Source organism: Artemia franciscana, chromosome 16 (genome assembly GCF_032884065.1).
Source record: "Artemia franciscana chromosome 16, ASM3288406v1, whole genome shotgun sequence".
In the NCBI taxonomy this organism is placed as follows: Eukaryota; Metazoa; Arthropoda; class Branchiopoda; order Anostraca; family Artemiidae; genus Artemia; species Artemia franciscana.
This window is the reverse complement of record NC_088878.1, coordinates 19,187,384-19,214,860: the sequence shown is the minus strand read 5'-3', so window position 1 is coordinate 19,214,860 and position 27,477 is coordinate 19,187,384. Positions and strand designations below refer to the sequence as shown.

The 27,477-nt window shown below is 35.7% G+C and overlaps 1 protein-coding gene across 5 annotated transcripts in view; it reads left to right on the top strand.

Moving 5' to 3' along the window:
- Positions 1-27,477, top strand: part of LOC136037177 (uronyl 2-sulfotransferase-like) — a 73,612-nt gene that overhangs the window by 5,599 nt on the left and 40,536 nt on the right. For 2 of the 5 annotated variants that reach the window (XM_065719724.1, XM_065719726.1), the window contains exons 2-3: positions 9,451-15,030; positions 17,685-17,891. In XM_065719724.1, coding sequence (XP_065575796.1) covers positions 14,957-15,030; positions 17,685-17,891 — 281 coding nt within the window. In that variant the 5' untranslated portion in view covers positions 9,451-14,956. Of the gene's footprint in view, positions 1-607; positions 825-2,925; positions 2,980-9,450; positions 15,031-17,684; positions 17,892-27,477 lie in introns of those variants that run through there. The other 3 variants (XM_065719725.1, XM_065719729.1, XM_065719728.1) reach the window with 3 other exon arrangements.

Below are 27,477 nucleotides of genomic sequence, written 5' to 3'. Positions count from 1 at the left end.
AATACAGCCCTTTTTATCGATCCTTATAAAACCAGCATTAACCCCAAAAATTGCGCAAGTTAGCTTGTGTTCTGATATCATTACGAGATTGGTAGTTTCGAACCTTCTCTTTGTGGACATGTTCAACTTTTTAGACAGTATTCGTAAACAAATCATCAAATAGTTGGATGTACAAGATTCTTTCATGTGTAGCAGCTGTTTCAAATTGGCCAAGTAGACTTGACATACTGATTTACTCAAGATCAATAAGAATTTATATTTGTTCCTGATTGGTGGGTTATCCTTAGCGGACTCATCATAGACCATTTTGAATCGGTTTTTTACGTTAAGTAGGTTACGTTAATACGTTAAATAGGTTACGTTACAGAATGCCATTGTGAAACTTCTGTAATTTATCCTAGAAGAGATGAGGGCCACTTGTGGATTTCTTTGGATTATTCCAAGATGCTTTTCATCATCATCAATAACTGATAATTTTTTATAATCAAGCGCTATACTTTACTGCAAATAATGATAAGACAATTGGTTTTTGTTAAAAAAAAAAACTTGTATTGTTTGCCTAAAATTTTTATTTGAATACTTATTAACTGATAAGAATACTTTATCAGCAATACTTTATGAATACTTTATTTGAATACTTATTAACTGAATTAAAATAAAAGTGTGTCAACAAAACAAGTGATGATGGTGATGAAAAGTGATGCTATAAATGAAAATTGACCTGTTTAGGATTGTTCAATAAGAATATGGACTTCAAATTTACACTAGATATTAACAAGAACTATTCTTATGTTGGGATTTTTCTGTTGAATGTTCACTGGTAGGTGGATGAAAAATGCTGGGAATAAACAGAAATTTCCAAATATTGTTTCCGATATCGATATTTACGTTTCGATATTCAATATTGATTATTGGTCCATCATATAGATACATCACTTTTGATATTTATTATCGTTCAACTTTAGACTTTTGAATTGAATTCTTAGAACAAGAAGTTGTTATCTAACCGTAATGTGACTTGCCTCAAATCGCTTTTATGGTGTTTATGTCTTCTGGAAATTGGAAGTAGGATAGTTGGCTTATTATATTATAGTACTAGCTGTTGGGGTGGCGCTTCGCGCCACCCCAACACCTAGTTGGTGGGGCGCTTCGCACCCCCCCCCCCCCTAAGCCCCCCGCGCGCGTAAGTCGTTACGCGCCATATTAGTTACGCGCCATTGTAGTTGTGTCCTTGTGTCATATAAATAGATTGTCAGGTTTACTGACTCTTGAACATGCAACATATAATTGTCCATGGGAAAAACAATCCGTATTCAGATCTATACCTCATTATTCTAATGATGTGTCCCTGTGTCCCGGTTGTCATTGATATTCCCTGTGTCCCGGTCGTCATTTGTGTCCCGGTGTCCCAGTTTGTAATTTCTCTTTGAGTGTCCCGGTCGTCATTTATATTCCCTGTGTCCCGGTCGTCATTTGTGTCCCGGTGTCCCGGTCTGTAATTTCTATTCGAACAATCCCTGTGTCCCGGTCGTCATTTATATATCCCGCCTGTGCCCCCGGCGTCCCCGTTGTAGTTGTGTTCCTGTGTCCCGGTCGTCATTTATATTCCCTGTGTCCCGGTCGTGATTTGTGTCCGGGTGTCCCAGTCTTTAATTTCTCTTTGAGGTTCCCGGTCGTCATTTATATTCCCTGTGTCCCGGTCGTCATTTGTGTCCCAGTGTGTAATTTCATCAGTTGACAAACATGACGTCAGTCGACAAACAACTTCAAGACGCATACAGCTCAATCCTTATAATGACGTCAGTCGACAAACATGACGTCAGTCGACACACAAACATGACGTCACTCGACACACACGCACACAGACAACTTATTTTTATATATATAGATTGGAAGAAGATAATAGGAGTATAGTAATAAGACTAATGCTGAGGCTAATTGATAATTTATGATTTTTGGTGATTATTGAAGAATAAAGATTTCAGAAGATAAGATAGAACTTGCTAGCGATGTGAGGTTTTGTGAACTGTCGATTTAACTTCAGCTCCCCCCTTCCACCACAGAATCAGCTGTCCCTCCTAGAGAAGATGCTGACTACCCCACGGGAATATGGTCAGTTGTGAAATTCGGATTATGTAATAAACTGCCTTTGTAGCTTGAATCGATCCATATTTGAACCTTAGTAACTTGAATCTAACCTCTGTATTTTAAATTTCTAATGGTCAGGACATCAATAAGCTAACGTTGGCCAATCTCTTTCCCATTTTGTAAGAAAATACAGATTGTTTTCATGTGTTTTCATGAAAAAAGGGAAAAAACACCGTGAAAAAGAAACACCATGTTTAAAACAACCGTATTAAAGTTACACCGTATTAAAATTAGTACACCGTAGCGTAATTAAAGTTACACCGTATTTTAGTGTTTCTACCTTTGAAAGTTCCAGCCAATTGGATAAAGGTGAAAATGAATTTCGATACTGACAAGAAAATTATATTCTAATTTTAAATATCGCCTGATGAATAGACGTATTATTGTTACCAAATTCATAACGCATCAGTAAAGCAATTATTAAGAATTTGAAAAAATTCATTGAATAGTCAGTGAAAATCTCAGATATTGTTTTGATGCCTGGTTATGCAGTGATGTTGTATTTGGGTGATATTTTGCTTTAAGTATTGCTTGTGGCGGAATTTATTTTTGATTAAGAAAGTTTGTTGAAAATTTACAATTTTTGGCTCATCAAAAAGAAATATCTCGAGCAACTTTTGGAGGATCCTTATATTGCTCTAGTGCTATCGTAAAATTCCTAAAAATATTACTTCTATGGTCAATTTCTTATTGTGAAGTTTATTAAGGGATTTTTAATGATATATTCATACCTAGTCAGTTAAACGACTTTTCTTTTGAATGTAGTTTGTCTTTCAGGACTTTCTCCCAGCTTCAGCACAAAGCAACAGCTTAGCTTCCCATTCACTGTTGGTTTGTATAGACCCCTGCTGATGAAGAGTATTATCATTAAAATCGCTTCCTCAATTCTTCTTTCTTGACTTCTCTTCGTTTGGTTTTGACTTTGTCAAAAGCCTTCTCAGATATAACAAAAACCGCTTCTAAGGCTCCCCTATTCTAAGACACGCCCTCCTTTTGTGCTAAATGAGAGCTTCACTAAACGTTTTAAAAGATAAGTATACCCTTCTGAACTTCCTACTGTTTGAGTCTCGTGAGAAATGAAGATTAAGTTGTTTAGTTTGCAAGTTCTTATGTTTCTTGGGTATTTTGTATTGTACTTGACAAATTGGGGACAGTTATATAACTTCATTTGGCGTCCCGTCGAAGTTAGCTTAACCGTTTATTTGCTGAATTTATTTCCCAAAACAACTTTATTTTACATTATGTCTAATGCAAAGCAAATAAATTGCTTTTCTATAGTTCGCTCTTTACTAAGTGTTCCTTTACTAAGTCTTTGTTTTACTGTTATGGAAAATCTTGCGTGGAAAGTTTTTCATTTGCAACGGCACGTGAAAAAAATAGACCTGATCCTTTTAGAGTACCAAGAAAAGTGAAAATTCAATATAACTATTTGAATCACATAAGTAGAAATTTACGTAGTCATATATATATCGTTAAGGAATTAGGAAAAATAGGTAATTCAATTTTCAATGGAAAAGACCAGTATATGCAGTTGTGTAGTTATTGCTAGTAGTGGTGCCAAATAATAAAAAAAAAAATGTGGGTGGAAAATTATCAATAAATAAGTTAGAAATTTGTGGTACCAAACCACTTAAGAAGGTATAGCTTTCATTTGGATGGGTAGTTGTCTTTGAGAATCATCAGATTGTTGATGTCGCAAAGTTTACGGGCGAAAATTTTGTCAATCTTAATTAATTAATCTTGCTTATTTATTTACATGGTTCAACATGGTAATGTTTGTGTAAATGTGGTACTACCCCAAAAACATCATAATTTTGAAACAATCAAATAGAAAATTAATTGTTTTCGGGCATGCATGGGCCTGCATGCATGGATGATGGTCCAGAGGACGGAAATGACAAATTTTGATGTCCTTGGTGCTTAAATACTGTTACTAGAAGATCACACCATGAAATAATGCATCAATGCAAGTTTGCTATTATTGGTAATCTTTATATATGGAAGTTCTAAGACGGGACCCTAAGATCTGCATCTCTTCCCCTCCCCACTAGATAGGCATTTTGTACCTTCCTCAAATCAGGATAATAAAAAAAAATTCCTTGGTACTCAAATTTGCTCAATTTTTTTTTTTATATTCATTAATGTTCATACCCAACTCATTGTTGTACAGTAAGGTAAATCGTCCTCAAGTTGTCACTGTATGAATCGGTGTGATGCTGTTTGAGTTTAAATGTATTAAATAAAAAAAACAAGTTTTTTCAACTGAAAGTAAGGAGTGACATCAAAACTTAAAACGCACAGAAATTACTTCGTATATGAAAGAGGCTGCTTCCTCATCAACGCCCCGCTCTTTACGCTAAAGTTTTTTACTGTTTTAGAAAGAAGAATTGAGAGAAAGAGTCAAACTTTAGCGTAAAGAGCGGGGCGTTGATGAGGAAGCAGCCTCTTTCATATACGAAGTAATTTCTGTGCGTTTTAAGTTTTGATGTCACTCCTTACTTTCAGTTGAAAAAACTTGTTTTTTTTATTTAATTTCTGAACGTTTTTGAATCAATGCATGTTTTGATTTTGGCTCTCCGCAGAGGAATAATCAAAACAAAATTTGCATATTTTTTTTTTTTGGCTCAATGGCTTTCTCATAACTTTGATCGAATGATTTTGAGAAAAAAAGAGCGGGGGACGAAGCCTAGTTGCCCCCCGATTTTTTGGTTAATTATAAAGGCAACTAGAACTTTTAATTTTTTACGAATCTTTTTATTGCTAAAAGATTTACGTAACTTATAAATTAGCTTACGTAAAGAACTTTTGTATTCTCATGTTTTTATTACATAGAGGGGATTCGCCCCATCGTCAGTACCTCGCTCTTTACACTAAAGCTTAAATTTTATCCCAATTCATTAAGAATGACCCCCTGAATCACAAAAGCCGTAGAATAAGTAGTTGAAATTACCGAAAATGCTTTAGCGTAAAGAGCGAGGTATTAGAAGGAGGTGAGCCCCTCATATGGGTAATAATTTCTGTTTGTTTTAAGTTTTATTGCTGTTCCTTACTTCCAGCTGAAAAAACTTTTTCACTTTTATTTTTTAATTGTTTTTTTTTAAATAATGCTAGTAAATCCTGCTCTCCCTTCATGGAAATTTTCTTCTCCCATTACAAATTCTCGAAGGAATGTTCCCCCAGCATATCCCCCTCTTCTCAACCCCTCCCCCAAACCAAAAAAATCCTCCTGAAAACGCCTGTATACTTCACAATAACCATTACTATATATAAGCACAGGTCAAAGTTTGTAACTTGTTGCCCCTCCCACGGGGACTGTGGGGGAGTAAGTCGTCCCCAAAGACATAGTTATAAGGTTTTTTGACTACGCTGAATAAAATGGCTATCTCAGAATTTTGATCCGTTGACTTTGGGAAAATAATTAGCGTGGGAGGGGGCCTAGGTGCCCTCCAATGTTTTTGGTTACTTAAAAAGGGCACTAGAACTTTTCATTTCCGTTAGAATGAGCCCTCTTGCAGCATTCTAGGACAACTGGGTCGATACGATCACCCCTGGGGAAAAAAAAAACAAAACAAAAAAACAAATAAACACGCATCCGTGATCTGCCTTCTGGCAAAAAATGCAAAATTCCACATTTTTGTAGATAGGAGCTCAAAACTTCTACAGTAGGGTTCTCTGATACGCTGAATCTGATGGTGTGATTTTCGTTAAGATTTTATGACTTTTAGGGGGCGTTTCTCCCTATTTTCTAAAATAACGCAAATTTTCTCAGGCTCGTAACTTTTGATGGGTAAGACTAAACTTGATGAAACTTATATATTTAAAACCAGCATTAAAATGTGATTCTTTTGATGTAGCTATTGGTATCAAAATTCCATTTTTTAGAGTTTTGGTTACTATTGAGCCGGGTCGCTCCTTAAGTACAGTTCGTTACCACGAACTGTTTGATTTGGGCTTGAATATAAACACGAGTTTGAGAGTAAGTGTGAGCTTCGACGAGTGTCGGGATTTTTTCGAGAATGGCTGATTTTTGCAAGATATAACGTCCGTGTATACGGTGTTGAAGGGGTTGCGGGGGCTTCGATTCCATATGGGGCTCTCTTGCTGTATAAATCATGAATTTCTTCAACAATTTCCCGTAGGCTGAGGTGTAATACTACTGTCATAATCCTTCGTGGTTTAACATTTCTCAGAGCAATGGCATGCTGAACGAGCCGATTTTGAGGGTGATTTTTCTTGACTATCATGGGTTTGCCTCCAATGTTTGTATGCATATTTCCATTTGTTTCATTAGCTAGTATCTTAGCTTCCGAAGTGGAATGCACATGAAAACCATACGCATTTTTGGTCGGGCCTCAAAGCTTCTTGAAAATATTGTGGTAACAAATCTCAGCTCGAATTCTTGTTGCCATAGCCATTTTAAGAATTGGATGTGCTTGTGGAAAGGATAGGCGTGGAGGGGGGGCTGCTTGATCTCAAATCACTTTTGACTCTTAAAAAGAGCACTATAAATTCCAATTTCAAAGCAAATGAGCCCCATCTGAATTTGATACGACCAGCCATTTTATAAAACCTTATATGCCCCAGGGTATAACTTAAAACCCTTGCTTTAGGGCTTTGGGGGTTGTGTCAACCCGAAAAGCATTGTTATATGTTCTTTGGACTATTTTGGACAAAATGGCTACCTCAAAATTTCAATCAGATGCGTTTGGTGAACAGAGTGGTAGTCGGGCTGGAGGACTAGTTACCCTCCATCACTTTTGACTCTTAAAAGGGAAGTAGAATTTTTATCCAAAGGAAATTCATCTTAAGTTTATACAACCATCCCTTCCATAAAACCTTAAATGCTGCCGGGGGCATAATTTACAATCCTCACCTCCAGGCTCTGGGGTTTGTTTCAACCACAAAAGCCTTGTTATATGATCTTTGGACTATTTTGAATAAAATTGCTAACTTAAAATGTCAATTGGATGCATTTCGGGAGAACGAAGTTTGTGTGTGTGTGTGTGGGGGGGTACTTTCTTCTGATCACTGTTACTATTAAGCTGTGCACTACAACTTATGATTGACAATCCAATGAGCCTCCACCGAAGCTTATACGACCACCCTTTCTATGAAAACCTCGTATGCCCCTACGGTATAACTTACAAACTTTGCCCTGTGGGCTATTGGAGATGTTGGGGTGGTTATCCTCATAGGCATAATTTCCGGATTTTTCAACAACGCTCAAAGAAAACGACTATCTCAAACTTTTGACTGGATGTGTTTGGAGAAATGATGGGCGTGTAGGTGGTTTTTTTCCCTCCAATCATTTTTGATTGGTAAAATGGGCACTAGCCCTTTCAATTTCTAATCCAATGAGGTCGTTTCGCAGTTTCTACGACGACTCATTCTACACGAAGTGCCCTGGTCTAAAAATAAATAGATAATACATGGTGCCAACACGTTCTATACTTAGGCAGCGCTATTGTGCTGTCTATACCTATTTTTTGCCAAGTCACTTAATATGAAAGGGGTGGTCCTATAAACTTTGGAGGAGCCTCATTCGATTGGAAACTAGAAATTCTAGTGCTCTTTTTAAGATTCAAAGTGATCGGGGGGCAAAAACCTCTCCCCCTCCTTGCGCTTTCCCCCCTAATGTACCCGATAAGGATTTTGAGATAGCCATTTTGTTAATAATAGTGCAAAGATCAGTTAACAAAATCTCTGGGGTCAACACGACCCCGCGGGGCGGGGGGGGGCAGGCTTTATAAGCTATGCTTTTAAGGCTTATTTGGTTGTTATGGGAGAGGTGCTCGTATAAATTTCAGAGAGGGTTCATTTGATTGAAAATTGTAAGTTCTAGTTCACCTTTTAAGAGTCAAAAGAGATCGGAGGGCAACTAGCCTCCCACGCCCTTTTTCCCTCTGAACCCATCCGATACACTTTCGAGATAGGTATTTTGTTGAAAATAGTTCAGACATCAAATAATAAAACCCTGAGGTCCACCCAATCCCCAAGAGCTTGGAAGCAAGTGTTTTAAGTTATGCCCCGGGGGAAGATAAGGTTTTTATATAAGAGGTGGTCAGTATAAACATCATAGGGGGCCCATATGATTGGAAATTGAAAGTTCTAGCTACCTTTTTAAGAGTCAAAGGGGATTGGAGGGCATATACCCAATCCCCCCATACAGCCTCTTTTCTGCAAATGTATCCGATCAAATTTCGATATAGCCAGTTTGTTTGAAATAGTCCAACGATTAGTTACTAAAATTTTTGGGTCAAAATGTCTCCCCCCCCTTTAACAGCCTTAGGGAAGGGATGTAACTTATGCCTCGGGGCGTATAGGTTTTTATGGAAGAAACGATCGTATGAACTTTGGAGGGGACTCAAATGCTTATATTTACACAAAATCTATCAAGCTAAACCTTCACCCAACTCTAAACAGAATGAAGTCACTTTGAAGACAAGAATAAACATATGTCATGCCCTCGTTTGGTCTGATGTACTATACCTCTGTGAGATACAGGCTGAAAAAGCATCCGACATACGAGCCCTCAACTCATTCGACCGTACATGCCTAAGGAGAATCAATGCCATTAAACTATGTGATCGAGTCAGCAATGATGAACTCCGCAAAATTTGCAATCAACGTTATGGTTTGGTCCTTATAATCAAGCAAAGGAGATTCCGATAGTTCAACCATGCACTCAGATGCTTTTTCAGGGCCTCGCGCACTACTATTTATCACAGTACACTCTCGTCAATAATGCCCTCAGATGTACGCCTCTTCTGGGATGGAAAGCAACATGAAAGACGGAAGAAAACGTGGCTTGCCTGCATCAGAGCAGACCTTGACCCAATCGGTGGCTTCAAGATGTATGGACGAAGACGGGATAAGTCCTTGCTCGAATCGGTAGAACCACACAGAAACTACGGAGACTCTTGCTTTACCACAATGACGAAGCTACTGGACGCCAGGGAGAGCTGAGATACTTGAGTCCTACTACAAGCACAAGCGTAAGTAAGTATGTATTAAAAAAAAAAATTACAGAAATTCTAGCGAGCATTCCCTGTCAAATGAATCTATTACTTTTTTTGTTTTCAAGCTCAGTTATAAAAAGAAATAACTGCCAGATATTCCTTAAGTTTGGACAACATATTTGTCAAAAAAGCGATCAATGTGACTCTCTTTATCAAAAATAAATGTAAAAGAATGAATGATTCAGAGATTTCTTTATCTTTGTTAAGTATTAACATTTTCAAAGTCTTGTATTATACAAAATTAGCATGAAATGTAATTTAAACCTTACTATTATTCACACAGGTAGCTGAAGTTCGACCGGTAATAGATACAACTGCACCATTTTCAATGCAAAACCACTCAGGGTCCCCTGGCAAGAAATTTTTCTACCGGAAAGTCAAGCAAAATCTTCAAGATCAAGAAAATTTTCGCTTGCTGAGAAATCTGAATGCTATCATGATCCAAGGAAAACGCACCTTCAAACAGTGATTTCAAACTAATTTGACCTCAATGTGATTTATATTTTCAGTTCTAACCTTTGCACACGACAAATAAAAAGGAAAAAAAAAACAGAGAAAGAAACCCCAGACTCCTTCCGTATATTCAGAGATTTTGAAAATATCTTCAATTCATGGATACCAAAAAAGAGAATTTTTACTAATGGACCCATATTCATGATATGATGTAAGAATCTTGCACTCAAATATCGAAAACTGAACATAGACAAGAACAGTGTTATTTGCAGATTAGCTTGGATTAGCCCTTTTCCCAGTCTAATGTTTTTGCACCATCAACTGTTGCTAAATTTGCTGAAGAACGTATTATGCTTTGCGGCAAACAATTAATTTTTATAAATATGAAGCAACAATATTTTGAATGAATATAAATATTCCTGTCAAAAAATGGGAAAAAGTATTTTTTCTTTTTATCTATTTTCTCATTTATCTGGTCATCTATCTGTTTTATTTTTTTAGTTTTTCTACAATGTTGTATCGTTTGGGTAGTTTTTAGATAATCTTGTTTAGTTCTTTCAGTGTCTTTATCATTTAGTTCAATATTCTTGTTCTCTTTTCCATTTCTAACCAGATTCAGGTGCAGTTTGGCCTTCGGTTTACCCGTGCGTTTCCCGCCGTTTACCCGTGCCATTTAACCAAACACTTGGTATACTATAGGTTCTATGACTATCTTAGCTCTATGACTATCTACCATAGTTCTGCCCTGAGAATGATGCAGGACGGATAATATGTAGGCTCATCTGTTAACAAAGGAATCGACACCATTTTTAAACAATTCTAATAAAAGCTTAAGCCAGATTTGCCTCTCACTCAATCGGACTATCTGTCTTGGCTTTTTCTACAATTTGTTTCGATATAAAAGCGGAATGCATAAACACTCTTTTGAGTCTCCGTTCCATCCCTCATGGTCAAAATAATAAACACTTATTTTCTTTACTTGAAACACTTGCAATGTAAGATAATGAGGAACATATTCTAAGGTTAAAAAATGTTTCAAATTGTGAATTTTCGTGTCGACGCAATTAAAAGAAAATTCTTTTACTCTTAGAGCTCTTGCTTAGAAAACATTAAAACATGAAAGTGGAGGGGAGGGCTACACACACTCGCTCTAAGATTTTCACTTGATGCGATCTTGCGAGACAGAGATACTGAGGTGCATTACAAAGTTGTTTTTTTTTGGTTAGATTCAACAACTGATGTATTGTCCTCGGTTGTCAGGAAATCGGACTAAAAGCTTTTTATATATAATAAAAATTCACATATTTCGCTGTTAACTGAAATTACTATAATAAATCCTCCAAATTGTTACAGAGGTAATAAAAAAGTAACTAACGATAATAAGTACCCTAAGGTGCAGTCTATACTGTCAAGTACGAAACGGTGAACGATCATATAGTTGACACGTAAGTTGTGTGCAAAGGTTAACGAGATCAACTTATTTATTCTCTGAAATTTGGAAATATTCTATCGCATAAATAAACTTCATTATAAGTTTATTATTATTCGCCTACTTGATCTGACATTTTTTATTGTAGATGAAAATAGACAATACCAGTGTAGTAACGTTGCCAAAGTCATACTTTAAAGGTTTATAATGAATAAGTATCTCGAATCAAATAAAAGAAGGGTTATTACCTCAATGTATGTCTGTCGGAAGAGGTGGTTTTGATTGAGAATTGTCTTTTAGGGTGGACACAATCGCTCAGAGTCCATAGGCAAGGGTTGTAAGCTATGCCCTGGGGTGTATAAGGTTTTTTGGGAACGAATAGTCATATAAGCTTTGGATCGGATGGAGCTCATTTGATTTGAAGTCCAAGGTTCTAGTGCCCTTTTTAATAGTAAAAAATGAATGGAGGGCAATCAGCCCCACCCAAACCTATTATTCTCAAAATATATCCAATCGAAATTTCAAGAGATCTATTTTGTTCCGTCTTTTTCAAAGGTCCAGTAATTATGTCTTTGGGGATGTTAACCAGCCCGAAGCCCTCAGGAAAAAGGCTGTAAGTTATGCAATTCGTTCATTGTTTACGCGCTGTATATGGTATTGAGAAATGTATACATGTTTGAACTTTGCTTTCCAAGAAGATGATGACCATTAAGGTGAGCCTTCCAGAGAATGTTTTGAACTAAATCAAAACGCGTTATGTGTACAAGGATGGTCAAAAGGGTGTAACACTGGAATAACTGAGTACATTAATTCGGAAAATTCAAGAAATGATAAAGGAGATGATAAAAAGGCAATATTTGCATGCTACCAATACTACTACAACTACCACTATTACTACTACCAGACCAATCTATTTACAGTATTGAGAGGGAATTCAAACTAAATCAAAAGACGCTATGTGCATGCAAATCGTCAAAATAGTATATCTCAAAAATTGATTTGGGTATTAAGTTGGAACTTTCCGAGAATACTTAAAGAGGAATATCATCTCAACAACTACCGTTACTGCTGCATTTACTACTACTAGTACTTCTATTGATACTACTTGTAAGTCAAACAGCAATGAGAGGAAAATATGATAACAGACAGGATATCAAAAGGACATATCAGCGACGTCATAGCAACGGCTAATTGTATTAAGAAGAAACCTCTAGGACTTGATGAGAAGAACATTCCGCTGATCAAAAGATAATATGTTAATGCTATTACTAGCAATATCAATACTACTACTTTAACTACTAATACAACTATTTCTAATGGTACAAAGTTGAAATTTTCAATGATTTTTTTTTGGGGGGGGGAGTGGAGAACTGAATCATAAAACGTTGTCTGTGTGCAGGTTGTCAAATGAGTATAACAAAAGTATCTTAGGAACAGTTTGGTGTGTGAGGTTAGAAACTAACAAGGTTTGTTGTGAGGGATGTTGAACTAACCAAGATAAAATATTTCCAACCTAATACTACTACTTTTACTCATACTACTACTACTGTTGCTATTATTACTACCTATATTACTAATACTGCCACCGTTGCTATTGTGCAGTTCAACTTCAAAAGTTATAAAATTGAATTAAAAGATACTGTTTGTGTCAGGATTGAAAATTGTTGAAAAAGTTTCTTCAACCTACAAATAGCGAACCAAACTGTGGATTCTTATATGAAAAAACTGAAAAGATATAGAATATTATCTTTTTCCGTCAAAAACACTAAGTTAATAAAAAAAACGAACAGAAATTAATTTAAAAAACTTTTCCCACAAAACAAGGTTTTCATAGAAAAGTAAAGAGATCCATTAATCCAAAAATGAGCAGAAACAAAATCAAATAATCTCCCAAGCGTAAAATTACCACAAATAACCATCAATAAATAAATGAAACTCAAAACGAACAGAAATTACAATAAATAGCCGATTAAATTAAAAACGAGCAAAAATTAACATTAGTACGGCTGGTAACTTCCATGCCTTCTCAAGACCAGAGCATAATTTGTACTTTACTGAAAACAAAAAACATTTTAAATGGTTTCACTTATTTTTACTTTCATAAATAAAAAATTATCAAAACTTTAAGGAATAAATATCAATATATATCAATTAAACTGACAATTCACGGTCATTCGTTCTTTTTTCTTTCAGTAAAATACAAATTATGGTCCGTTCTTTTGAAGGCATAGGGGTTATCAGCTGTACTAATGTTATTTTTTTTTTATTTAAATGTTAATGTTAATTGAAGTTGCCCTTCAATCACTTTCGACCATGAAAAAGTCATCTAGCCCTTAGAATTTCCAATCGAATAAGGCCTTTTTGAAGCTTCTACGACAACAAATGGTCATCTCAAAATTTCTATCAGATACATTTCGTGAAAATACAAGGTTTGGGGGAAGGCATCCACCCTCTGGTCACTCTGAATCTCTGAAAGGGCTATAAAGCTTCTTATTAGCAATCCAATGAACCCCTTCTGAAGTTTATACGGTCACCCTTTCAGTATAAACCTTATATGCCCCCAGGCCGTAACTTACAACACTTGCCCTGCGGGCTCAAGGGGGTTGTCATCCTCAAAGACAAAATTTCCAGGTTTTTGAAATAGGTGGAACAAAATGGTTATCTCAAAATTTTGATTGAATGTGCTTGGGAAATGGTGGGCGTGGGAGGGGTGCTAATTGCCCTTCAATAACTTTTGAATATTAAAAAGGAGACTAACCCTTTCAGTTTCAAATCAAATTAGCCATTTTCGAAGTTTAAACAATAACAAATGGTCATTTCAAACTTCTATCAGATACATCTCGGTAAAATACAAGGGGGGATATCTACCCTCCCATCACTTTAGCCCTCAAAAAGGCACTAAAACTTCTGATTAGCAATCCAATGGACCCCTTTCAAAGTTTATACGATCACCCCTTTAATATAAAAAGCTTATATGGCCCCAGGCCATAAGTTACAATCCTTGCCCTGAGGGCTCTAGGGGGGATATCATCCCCCAAAAAATAATTCCCAGATCTTTAAACTACGCTCAGCAAAATGGCTATCTCAAAATTTTGATTGAATATGTTGAGGGAAATGGCGGGCGTGGGAGGGGCATTAGTTGCCCTCCAATCAATTTGACTATTAAAAAAGGCACTAGCCCTTTGAATTTCAAATTAAATGAGCCCTTTTTGAAGTTTCTACGACAACTCCTTCGATACGAAGTGCACGTCTAAAAAAAAAAAAAATTACATTGCGCCCCCATCGTTCTTTACATAAGCAGCACTTTTGCGCTGCCTATGATAGAACCTTGAAAATTCGTTATTACTATTATTAGTGCTTTTTGATGGTGAGGATGGGGAGAAGAAGGGCTGTTTGAGAGAACTTGGACCCAAGGTGTTTGTAATATGCCCTTAATCATGCAAATCAAGAATCCTTGTATGGGTTGAAATTCATCAGTGTGTGACATGTTCACACTTTGGGAGATTCAATTAAATTTTTTCTATATTAGCCTCAGATACACAATCAGAAACCGCGGATTTCTTATCGGTGACTTGACAGTGTTAAAGTATGTTTATATGTTTGAATTGGATAGAGAGGCAAAGGACTTGAGGACTGTTCTGATATTCATCATGTCAAGCAAATTAAAAATACTTGTGTTACACCAATTTCAAAATACCTACTTAAGGTACTTTTATTATTTATTTGTATGGCTATGTTACACAATTAGGTCTTTTTTTAAATGCAGTTCTCAATAAAGCGTCAATAGTAGCTGAAGGCTAAACTTTTTATTGTATTTAGGCATTGACTCGAAGATCAACACTATTATTCATTTTGTTGAAAATGTTACAATGATTCTGCTGCAAGATAAAAAGATCAGTCATTAAAAATGAGTGATCTTTTTCATCTGTTAAAAAATTTGATCAGGAGAATAAACAAAAGAAACTTCCTTGTATCACTCTGGTAAGTCAAATTAAAAGACTAATTTTAATCGAAATTGTGTGTTACAAATGGAACGTCTTATATCATTTTTTTTAAAATAGTTTTGTTTATTTCTTTCAAAGATATTTTCGTTACTATGTTACAATCCGTATTCCAGGAATAGCAAAAAGTTATTAGCTCAAGTAACTTATAAAGGAAACCAATTTGAATCGACCTGATTTTTCTACTTGATTTCACCTACTTCAATTCCTACTTCAGTTTTCTCGTCTGAAGTAAAAAGTTATTAGCAAAAAGTTATTAGCTCAAGTAACTTATAAAGGAAACCAATTTGAATCGACCTGATTTTTCTACTTGATTTCACCTACTTCAATTCCTACTTCAGTTTTCTCGTCTGAAGTAATTTAAATAACAAGGAGTCAAACTTGCAACTCAGAGCTAGACAAATTGAATATTGACAGAGCTTCTCATCCAAATAAGCAAGCAATAATTTAAGTAACGAAAGCTTCCAAAAAGCCATCAAGCCCTGCACACAAAAAAGTATTAGGTATCATACACTAGGCGTACATCGGAAGGTTTTTCCTTATTACTCTCTATGTATGAACTATGTGAGTTTTCAGGGAAGAATGCGCGACCGTGTGGCAATACTTCCTCCTAAGAGATCGGAAGAAAGGTCCATTCCAGTGGAAAATAATAGTCCAAGCCCTTTACAGTGACCGATAATTACTTGATTTGTATTCAATTAGAAACAAAACTGAACCCTGGAAATTTAAGTGTAGAAGATGCTAAATAACACCCTTCTTACTTCCTGCATACTGCTGACTCAGCAAATCCTGAATGCATAGCTAGCTCACCAACATGCGGATCGTTCCTGATAGATAGGGGAAGGGGATAAAAAACAAAACAAGAGGCAAATTATTTGAAAACTTAAAAAATTTACGGTAAATGTTATAAGGAAAATGCTCAACTGGCTACCTTTTACTACTTCAACTACAATGGTTATTCGTGAAAAACCATAATTAATTTCAGACAAAAAAAAAACAATCATCAAAATTTCTTAAGAGAAAATTTTCCACCAAGTCTGTGTTTAAACAGCAGCCAAAACTGACTAGTCTACCTCCCCCCTCTTTGCAGACTTTGGCTTGGTTTCGAACATGTTCATTTCTCCAGGATCTTGCGGTTTTATAAATGGATAGTGCAATATAGTCTATTAGAACCAAATAGACATATCTCGCAAGAACACTAAACCGGTGAATTCTGTAGTAATAGAATTCAGATAAATTCTAATCCTAAATTTTACTGGGTCTTTTCACGCGGAAGAAAAATTTTCTGGTAATTTTTAACCCTTTTTGGAGTAGTCTTCTCTACCGTTTGGTTCAAATAACTAGTCACACACCTCGTTGGTGGAATATTTCTCCGAGATCGAGAACCAAGTCTGGTCTTCACAGTTCACACTCCTCGAAAGTCAAGAGTCTAGATTTAAAGAGTGGCTTGGGGAAGGCCCCTACTGAGCAGTACACTCATAAATCTACGCATCAATTATCTATTTGTATGTGTATTTTCTAGCTATAAGGCATTAATTTTTTTTTCTGTTTTCTAAGGTTTGAGTAGAGGGCGATGGAGGTAGCTTTTTGGCTTCATTTTCTGATATTAAAAACACAGGGCTCAAAGCACAAATTGTTTCCAACAAAGCACAAATGACAGGTAAGCTAATAAGAGCCCTACTCTTACTTTGGAATTTCTGTTCGTCTTGAATTTGACTTGATGTTGTTTTTAATATATTTTCTTTTTGGCTTTCTTACCTTCATTCATAGCTGCTTGTGTTATTTTCATGTTTGGTGTTATTATTTTTTTTATTTCTGCTAATTTTGGGTTTCAGTGATTAAAACATTTTTTTCATTCGAATTCTAAATTATTATGTGACTTTATTTCTTTGGGTTTGAAGTTTGGATCAGGCTAAGGTTTGAAAAGATGTATTCTTAATGATAAAGAGAAAATCTTTATTTGCTACTATTGTAAGTATTTTTTTTTAATCACACATTTCTAATTTGGCTTTTTTATGGAGCACTTTTACTACCTTAAAATTGAAAAATACCAAGGGACGTATTGCGATTTTAAAGATTTACGTCTAAATTTCATATATATATATATATATATATATATATATATATATATATATATATATATATATATATATATATATATATATATATATATATATATATATATATATATAAAGAAGATTATATTTAACCCAGAGGTTGATGTACTTCTTCAGAACATACGGTAATATTGCTTTAGTATCATATATTTGCCGTATATTTAGCCTATTGAGGTCTTTCTCAAGCTTGTGTTCCCCGCTACCCAAAATGTCAGTCCACTCTCTTTTTTTGTTTTTTATGTACATGCCTTTCAAAACGAGTGCCATAACAACCATAAAATTTAAATTTAAGATCCAGTCAGTATAGTTCACTGGACCAGGAATAGTTTAACAAGGTCAAATTTTGATTACCCGAGACACTGAAGAAGAATAAATTAGTCAAGCTCTTTAGCCTTAGTCATGACACCACCAAAGAGAAGTATAAATTGTCATACTATGCTTTATGTCAGTTCATAACCTGATCTTCTGTTATTTTTTACAGAGATAAAATCACTGATGATTTTTGCTTTGATTTCAGGTGCTTCCTTGTAGTTTTCTTACTCTTCCATTACTGGCTATCTAATTACAATATAAAGGAGCCTGTGCAAAAGCAGAACGATAGATGGCTAATATACACTGAGTTGCCTTACAGTGAATCATCAGCTTACACTCACATTTTGGAGAGACTGTCAAAAATAGGCCGGTTTAGCTACACGTCGCATCCATATAGGACAAAATGGAATAGGTAGATATACAGAATTAGCCATGTCCTGTCGTTTATAGTCTTTTTGATAATATTTCTAAAGGTTAAAATTCCAATACAGTAAGGCTTCCAAGACGAAAGTGTCATGTTAAAAAGCAGTAGTACCCGTGTTTCTATTAAATCTGTGTTAAATTTTTTCCATGAGTCTCTAACAAAAAGCTTTTCTAATTACTGGAAAATCTAAACTTAAGCTTAACTCTGTCTTAATTTCGAAATCGAGTAAAATTCCATTTTTGTTTTATTTCCTGGACTGTATTATATTATAAATAAATTTTCACGTTTTATATGACTATACACCTTCAAGGATATTTAAATATAGTATAGAAATATTTATATATTTCAGCATAAAAAAACAATAATAGAACAAATCAGCTACATTTTTTTTTTGAACTTAAATGTACAATGTTCGTAATTAGAACATATTTTGTGCAGATCAATACTCATACCTATTGCTTTCAAAATAACTTCAAAGGAGGTACAAGCCCTCATTTGCTTGGGGCATTTTTCAGAGGCGCCATTTGGGTGGGGCAGGGGTGGGCAAATGCCCATCCCAGATTTTTCAAGGGGCCCAAGCTTCCACCAAAAAGGGTCCTTTGCCGGTCATAATAATAACACTATTTGCTATTAACCATTGTAAACTTTGAAAGCAAGTTAGATACATAATCTAATTCAAGTTCTGTCAAATGCCCGTTTCCTAGATAATTATATTAATATTATAAATTCTGAATATTTGCAGTAATTCCTCTAAGTTGATAGACTAAAATAGGTCAGTTCCTGGCCTATCATCTCTTGATGGAATCGTTCCTTGTTATCTTCCAACTGCACTACATAGGAGCAATTACGCGAAGGACGAAATCGCTGTCTCAGCAACTCCATGTAGCCGACTTGGTTATTTCTCAATCGCGCACCCTGACTCAGGCCAAAAGAAGCAAACTCACCGACCTGCGTTCAGATGCTTCATTTGTATCGCTTTTCAAGAAGGCTAAAGAGTTTGCAACAGAACTCGAAATTGAATTACCTGCTGTGAATGGACCCGCGACTAGACCCTCCTCTGTTGGTCAGAAAGGACGACCTTGAAGAACTCAAAAGATCACCAAGCATCGGAAACAATTTGTGGCAACTTTGACGCTCGGAAAGAATTTCATCGAATCTGGAAATTGGACTACTACTTTGGCGGATGAAATGAAGCAAGAATACTTCAAAACTTTTGACCGTCTACTAGCCGAATTTGACAGAAGGTTCACAGGTAACTTGCCAGTGCTGAGTACGCTCGAAGCCATGGATCCAAGCTCAACCAAGTTTATGGACATAGAACTGCTCAAGCTTTTCTCTTCTCTTTACGACGAGCTGGATATCGACAGCATTCTTCTCGAATCTCAAGCTGGTATTTCCAAGCGTTTCTTGCTCAATGAGGAGAAAAAGCCGGAAAACTTACTTGACATTGTCGACCATCTTCAGGCATTACCAGTGGCTTACTCAGAAGTAATTAAAGTACTTCGTATTGCTGCCACACTTCCTGAGAGAACAGCGAGCTATGAGCGTTTGTTTTCTAGCCTAGAAATAGTGAAAAACTACCTGCGGTCTACAACAGGAGATGATCGTCTCAGTCACCTCCTTTTGATATTTGCAGAGAAGGATTTAGTAAAAATTTTGACTACACCCAGCTTGTTGACGATTTTGCAAAGATGAAAGCTCGGCGGTTCCACTTGTTACCTTGAATGTTGTTATGTTTTTTTTTCTTGTTATGTTTTCCTTTTTATAAATATATTTGATCTGGAAGACTTCTGCTGAAGGAAAACCGAGATTTTGGTTACAACCCTCAGCATAACAATGAAGGTTACTTTCACCGACGTATTGTTTACTTAAATAAGAAAGTTCCTCGCTGAGGAATGCCAGCCTGTAGTCTGGTTGAATTTTCCACTTTCAGTTTAATCACTTGACCTCGTTGATTGTATTCTTCATTGTTATAATTAATCTTAGAGGTCAGTGTGGCTGAGTTCCATATTTGGTTACAGTACATTTCCAAGCAACACACGGGTGCTGAAAATGCATTTTTACTTAGAATATTCGATAATTCCAAATATTGGCATCGATATAACCCGGATTTTTCTTACGCGACACAAAGTGAATCGTGGGGGGGGGGGCCAGATGGTGTTCATGCCCACCCCAAGATTTGCCCCAAATGGCGCCTCTGGCATTTTTCATACCAGGATCTTGGTCCAGTCTAGCGCCCAGCCTATGACGGTTTTATTGGTGCAAGTACATAACAAAATTTTTTTTCCGAGTCTTTACTTTGAACAGAAGTTGATTCCCAGCAGTTGAAATTATTTATTGTATATATTTCTGATAATAGCTTTTTTGTCATTTTATCTAGTTAAAGCATCTTTCTATCTGGTCTTAATTTTCGATAAAATACTCGGACTCATCTGTATGGAATATGTTAACAGTGAGTATTAGGACGGCGGAATACGTACCTCAGTTAAAAATAAATTAAATGATTATGTTTGGGATGAAATTGTTGATTTTCTTATTGGTGGTAGTGCGGTTAGGTTTCCATTTGCCTCTTCGCATTCATTTCACTGACTGGCAATAGAGGTACAGTGTCTGACAATATATACTAATGAACAGCGTGAAGATCCAACGTATATACGTATTTACGCTAAAGTATTTTTAGTAATTTCAACTATTTATTGGGACATGAATTGGGACAAAATTTAAGCTTTAGTGTAAAGAGCGAGGTACTGACGAGGGTGTTGAACCCCCTCATATATTTAATAAGAACATGAGAATACAAAATTTCGTTACGTAAGCTAATTTATAAATTACGTATATCTTTTACTAAGAAAATATTTGTAGAAAATTGAAAGTTCTAGTTGCCTTTTTAAGTAACCAAAAAATCGGAGGCAACTAATCTTCCTTCCCCACTCCTTTTTTCCCAAAATCATTCGATCAAAACTATGAGAAAGCCATTTAGCCAAAAAATAAATAAATATGCAAATTTCGTTTTAATTATTCCTCTGCGGAGAGCCAAAATCAAAACATGCATTGATTCGAAAACGTTCAGAAATTAAATTAAAAAAAAAAACAAGTTGAGAGAAAAACGAATTTAAAACGAATAGAAATTACTTCATATATGAAAGGGGCTGCTTCCTCATCAACGCCCCGCCTTTACGCTAAAGTTTGACTCAGTCTCTCAACTCTTCTTTTTAAAACAGTAAAAAACGTTAGTGTAAAGAGCGGGGCGTTGATGAGGAAGCAGCATCTTTCATTTACGAAGTAATTTTTATTCGTTTTAAGTTTTAATGTCGCTCCTTACTTTCAGTTAAAAAAACTCGTTTTTTTTATTTAATCTTCTATGGAGTCAGACTGGCAAATGGCTATTTACCAATCACTTATTGTTTATTACTTTTCTTTCTTTTCCGTTGATAAAGGTTCTCGGATGTGGAGTTAAAATATTCTATTTTTTTTATTAATTTGTATCTTTTGGTTTTGTTTTAGATTAGGTATTTAATCCCTAACGTTCTAGATGGCCTGCTTTCTAAGCGTTCTAGGCGGTTTGCTTTCCATAAATCCAAGTTGCAGTTCCCATAATTTTGTTACAATAGTATTATATTTTCATCGTATTTTGGTATATTTCGTTAGGATTAACTTCACTTTTCGAGTTGTTTCTGGAGTTGTTACTTTTCGAGTTGTTACTCACCTATTAAATAAAATACTTAATAAAATTTATTATGAATAAGTCAAAATAAATAAAATATAAAATATATAGTAAATAATAAAAAAATAACTCTCACAAAAATAAAAAAAGACTGAATTAAAAATAGATTAATAAAAACATTACAGCGAAATAACAATAACAAATTCAGTCGCAAACCCCCATCATTATTCAGCTCGATGACATGCTGCCCCGAGGAATAATTGCACAAATTCCAAGGAAAAACTCTCTTTCGTTGTGAGGGAGCCGAAGTGCTTGTTGAAACAATTTAAAGTCTGTGTGTCGTATAGAGTTTGTTAGGAATGAGATACTGGATTTTTAAATTAAACATATGAATCCAAACTTTACTTAAATTATAATCTATTCCAATTCTTTCGAATTAAAATAAGTCAATGAGATTATTCATTTTCATCTGATGCCAACTCGAATTTAAAGAAAAGAAGTAAAAAGCTTATATCATAGGTTTTTGCTTTTGAAAGTTTGCTTACATCGTGAATTAAATGTCATTCTTTTAATTCATTCCGGTCCTCAAAAGGTGCAGTTGTTAAAAGTTTGTCGAAACTCAAATATCATTACCATATTCATGACCATTCGGCAAGTGGTAGTAATATGTTATACACATTAAAAAGATTTGTATTTTAGCAGATTTGTCTAGCGCTTTTGATCTTTTCCTTGATTGCTTTTGTCTTTTGCCGAGGCCAACTTTAATAATCGTAATATTTTTTCTCATTCAAAATGATTTGATGTGTCATTGGACCACTTGCTGTGCCAGGAATCTCAGGCATTACTATATTTCAAATTAAATGATTTGGTCATTTCACTTAATGACTTTTGGGTTATATCTTGGGTCGCTGGGTAGCTGAATGATTGACCCGCCTTTTTGTCAGCATTGGTGTTTCAAACTCTTAATTTACAAGAATGCGAATACCCTAGATTATCGTCGAAAGGGTAGTCCTGCTAGTAATTGGAATTAGCATGGAAACCGTTTAAGGATGTAACCTTATAAACTATGATAGATGTTTGCGCTTAGCATTTTAAAATGACGGTTCAGAATTTCATGTAGAGCTATACGCTAATAGAAAAGACCACTGTTCAGTAAACATTAAATGTTAGGACGATAAAACCTCAGGCAAGGACAGTATTAGTAGTAAAATTCTAGTCTAAGGCGTTAATTCCCAACGCGGGGTACACGCCCCATCGGTGGGGCATGGCAATATTTTGGTGTGTCTTGGGCAGGACATGCACCCTTGAGCTGACTTCACTTTAGAGCCTTTATTAAAAAAACTAACGTTTTCATTTGAATTATGTTATATTTAAATGCATTTAATGAGCACAAAAAACATGATAGTGTTGCAATGACTATGCATTGTATAAAAAGGTTTGGAGGTAACTGAACCCATGTAACTCAGCTTCCATGCAGCTGAACCACTGTTTAACTAGACTCACGTAAAACTTAGCGTTATTTTACTGAACCCTCGAGCCACTAGACGTCTTTGCAGCTCAACCCTATTTGACTGAGCCTTTGTGCAACCGATCCCCATTTAACTAGATCCTGTGCAACTTAGCCCACGTGCAACTCAGCCCTATTTAACAGAACTCCTCGTTCGACTGAGCTCTTGTACAACTCAACCCCATTTAAAATATTTTGACAGCAGTAATTAATGTGATTGTAAGCTGGTTTGAATGGTGGACCAATCGCCTTTTCTTTGGAAGTTTTGGGTGAAATGTGCTATATAACACCAAACCAGTCACCAGCTAATGCACAGCTTTATGGGGTGGAAGAAATAATACACTAATTCCGAGAACCAACCTCAGAAGGTTATCCATTTCAGTGTCCCTACAATGTTCCAGTAAATGGCTAGTGCTTGGCAAAAAGAGAAAGAAAAAGAAGACACGTTCTGGTATCATACACTTTTTCGTAATTTCCAAGAATTTCTTTAGAAATTAATTTTAGCGCTGAAAGGAAAAAAAACCGCTTCTATCATTAACGGATCAGCTTTGTGTTCGGATGAATCTTTTTCCCTCTGTAGTTTATTTCAATACACTATTTTTTCGCTTTCTACTTCCAAAACTGACTGAATCATCTTTTCATTTAAAGGGAGAGAGGTTTAAACACCAATAAGAGGATTTTTGATCATTGATGTTTTAGTGCTGACCTTTTATGGTTTAAAGCATTTACACTCCAGAAAAAACGCTAAAATTGGATTTTGATGCCATAAGGCTTTTTATGATGGTATTGTCATGAGGAAATTGCAAAAACCATATAAGAAATATTAGAAATATGAAACATTAGATTTCAAATAGCATTGAGCAACTATCTATGATATTTTAGAGCCCTGTCAGTACTGGAGAAATTATACAGAAAAGGGAAGACTTATCAGTGAATCTGGCGCTTTTTACGAGGTCCCAGAAATTTTTCCGAAATAAACTTCTACTATTAATTTGAATAATAGATAAGTTCTTAAACCATATAGGCCTCCCATAGCACAAGGAAAAAACAATTAAAAATAAGGTTTTTAAGGGCCGAACGAAAATACTGAAGAAAACATAGAAAGCGAATATTTCGAGAGAGCAACCGCCTCACTTATTTAATTAATGCTCCTGCCAAAATGCTTCCGGCGTCGAGAGTGATGCTACATGGTGCCTCCGTTTGGACCGGTCTCTTGCAAGGATGTGGACTTCTTATTCAGATCGAACAAAACAATATAATACAGGAAAAAGCAAAAACCAGAAAATACAACAAAACCAATGAAAAAAACACTCAAAAATTAAAGATAAATAAAATCCAATAAAAGACCAAAAATTATAGGCATTAAAATCAATTACCTAACAACAGTAAAGTGAGTTACTCGCTAATATCCACGATTTGCACAAAATCCAAACGAATATGAGCTGTCATTGGCGTATACTAACGAACAACTGAGAAATAAAAGAAAAAATTCATTCACTCAAACGACCGAACCAGCAACTAAATAAATTGGAGAACTAGGTCACCTGATTTCTGATCTTAATCAATTCATGTCTTGCGGATACCCTTTGAGACCTAAGGGGGTTCACGACGAATATGATTATGTGATTGGGGAAGTGGCTCAAGGTTTATTTCAGGGTTTAAAACTTCGCTTTTGAGAAAACTGTATTTTTTTCAATATTATCGTTTGGTCTTTGAAAACCAACTTTTTGATCGTTTTATGATATTGTGTTTTTAATGTGTCTCTAAGATTTTGGCTACCATAGGCTTTCTCTGTACTAGAGTACAGCTATTGCTACAACCGTAACCTTCAAGTGTGTCTCTAAGATTTTGGCTACCATGGGCTTTCTCTGTACTAGAGTACAGCTATTGCTACAACCGTGACCTTCAAGTGTTTTCGGGCTGGATACGAAAAGCTCTGCCAATTTTCAAATATATAGGATAGAAGGATAATTCTTTTTAGATGGGGGGGGGGTAGTCTTTCATCAAAGCAATATAAAAGAATTAATGAACAGATAACGACCATTTTATTCGAGTCAGCTTTTGTCACTGCCGAAAAAACGGGCTGAACTATATTTTGTATTTGTATAATAATTAGAAGGGGGTTGATTTGAATTGGAGTTAAGTTAGACAGGTTTGGGTTAAATGAGGATTTATTTGAATGAGGATTGAGTTAAACGAGAGTTGAATTGAACAGAAGGTGAGTAGAATGGGGGTTGAAACAGATGAGGGTTTAGATACGCAAGGATAGAGTTACACAGAGGTTGAGTTAAGTGGGGTTTGTGCTGAATATAGTTGAATTGCAAGGATAATGAGTTGAATGAAGGTATAGTTGACTGGGAATTAAGTTTCACTTGGGTTAAGTCTTAAGAGGTTTAGTTGCATCAGGGCTCAAATAAACAGGAGTTAAGTTGCATGAGGGCTCAGTTACACGAAGGTTCAGTTAAACTGGGTATGAGCTTGACAACGGTTCAGTAAAACTGAGGTTCAAGTTCCACTCGGATTGGACTGTATGACGGTTCAGTTGCAAGAGGGTCTAGTTACACGAAGGTTCATTTGTATGGGGGTTCAGTTACACAGTGGTTCAGTAATACAAGGGTTCAGTTGTGCCTGGGGTCAGATGCATGAGGGTTCGGTAGCAAGGGGTTCAGCTACACGAGAGTTCAATTGCAGTGTAACTTATAAAAAGTGTTGTGTTCAGGCAATATGTTTCATTAATATGATAAAAAGTCTAGAGGACGTCCTAAAAATAGATGCCAACGTTAATCACCTTAGCTTCCTTCAGGCGAATAAACGTAAAATTTTCATAATCAAATTTAAATATCACAAGGGGGTGTAAGGATTTCAGAAATGTTTTGGTGGGGGATGACCCAAAATCGGTTGGGAAACACTGATCCAGGGTATCAGTGCATTTTTTTTTTGTATTTGAAAAAAAATTTATATGAATTGGAACATAAGTCAATGAACTAAAAATAGAACATTGGAAAATAATGTTGGAACTTAATTGGAGAGAGCAAAAGTGGTGCTTTGAATAAATTTGGGCGGAGAAGGAGCACATACAGCTTTGTTGGCCTTAGGTGGCTTAGTGCTGCATTAAGTTATACGTATTAGTAGCAGTAGAAAGTAATCAGTAAAGGAGGAATTAGCCCCCCTTCTTTCTCTGAAAACCCTCAATACCATTGCGATTATTCTGTAAATTTGGCTTATATTTTGTGTAATTCACCTTTTTTCTTTTTTGCAAATACTCTTTTGGAAGCTAAAATACCATAATTATTATAGATAGAAATCCCTTCAGATAAGTTTTCTAGTGGGGGGGGGGGAGATATATCAACATTCGTTTTTGCCGAACCAAACTCTGCAGGAAGCTGCCCAATTATTGAGATCGAGCTTACTGTGAAATGTTTGCTGTACAAATAAGTAGAAAAATATGTGCAATTACAGAAACTTTTTCCATTACGAGCTATTTTAAATAGTGTAGTAATAATTTCCCTTTTGGATTTGTATAGTAGGGAAGGCTTTTGTCAAATATGTATATCCTGAATGGGTCGATACAAGCAAGACATTTGTCTCAGAAATGTAAATGCGGAACAAGTATTTAAACTCACTTCTCACAGTTTCCCACGAAAAGTAAGGGCTATCTGGATAGATATTTTTATCCTTTGCATTTGAGATAAACCTATTAACTCTTTTTTCCACCGTTTAAACAACGAGGGTATGGACGAAAAAGCTTGAAATAGTGATGTAGAGGCATTGAACTAATCAGTGGTAATGCATTAGCACTTTTTAAGCGTTACGTTGCTTGAGTGAAGAGCCATTGTAATGTATAGAGCCACTCTAAAGTATATTTTTCTCCCAACCAGTTGTATTGCAGGTTTGGTCAAAGCAACTTCTCAGGACATCTATTCAATTGATAATTCAAAGTTATAGGGTATTCTTCAAGGACCAAAAGTGATTGAAGGGCAATCACCCCCCTTCCTTGAACATTTTGTCCATGAGCTTCCCCGTAATCCTCTGTAATATTTGATGAAAGTTGTGAAATGGCTTTTATGTTCAGAATAATGGATGGGCTTAAAACTTAACCTCTGTAATCAACTTGACCACCACAGCCCCAGGGCCATGGGGCCATAGCCCAAAATTATATAAATTGCTTATTGTTTAAAGATAGGTTTTAAAAGAAAAAGGGACATGTTTAGTCAGCCTAGTTTGTCGGTCAGCTCGTAATTCTTTGGGGTTACGCGCTAGAAAAAGAGTTTAGAGAATTTCCCAAGAGTATATTGCAAAAATTGTTCAAGTGTACTATTTGATTAAAAGAAAGGAAGTTGCTTAAAACCACAGTTTAAAAAAAAGTTATATTTAGTATCTTGCGGAATAGCATAGTGGATGGA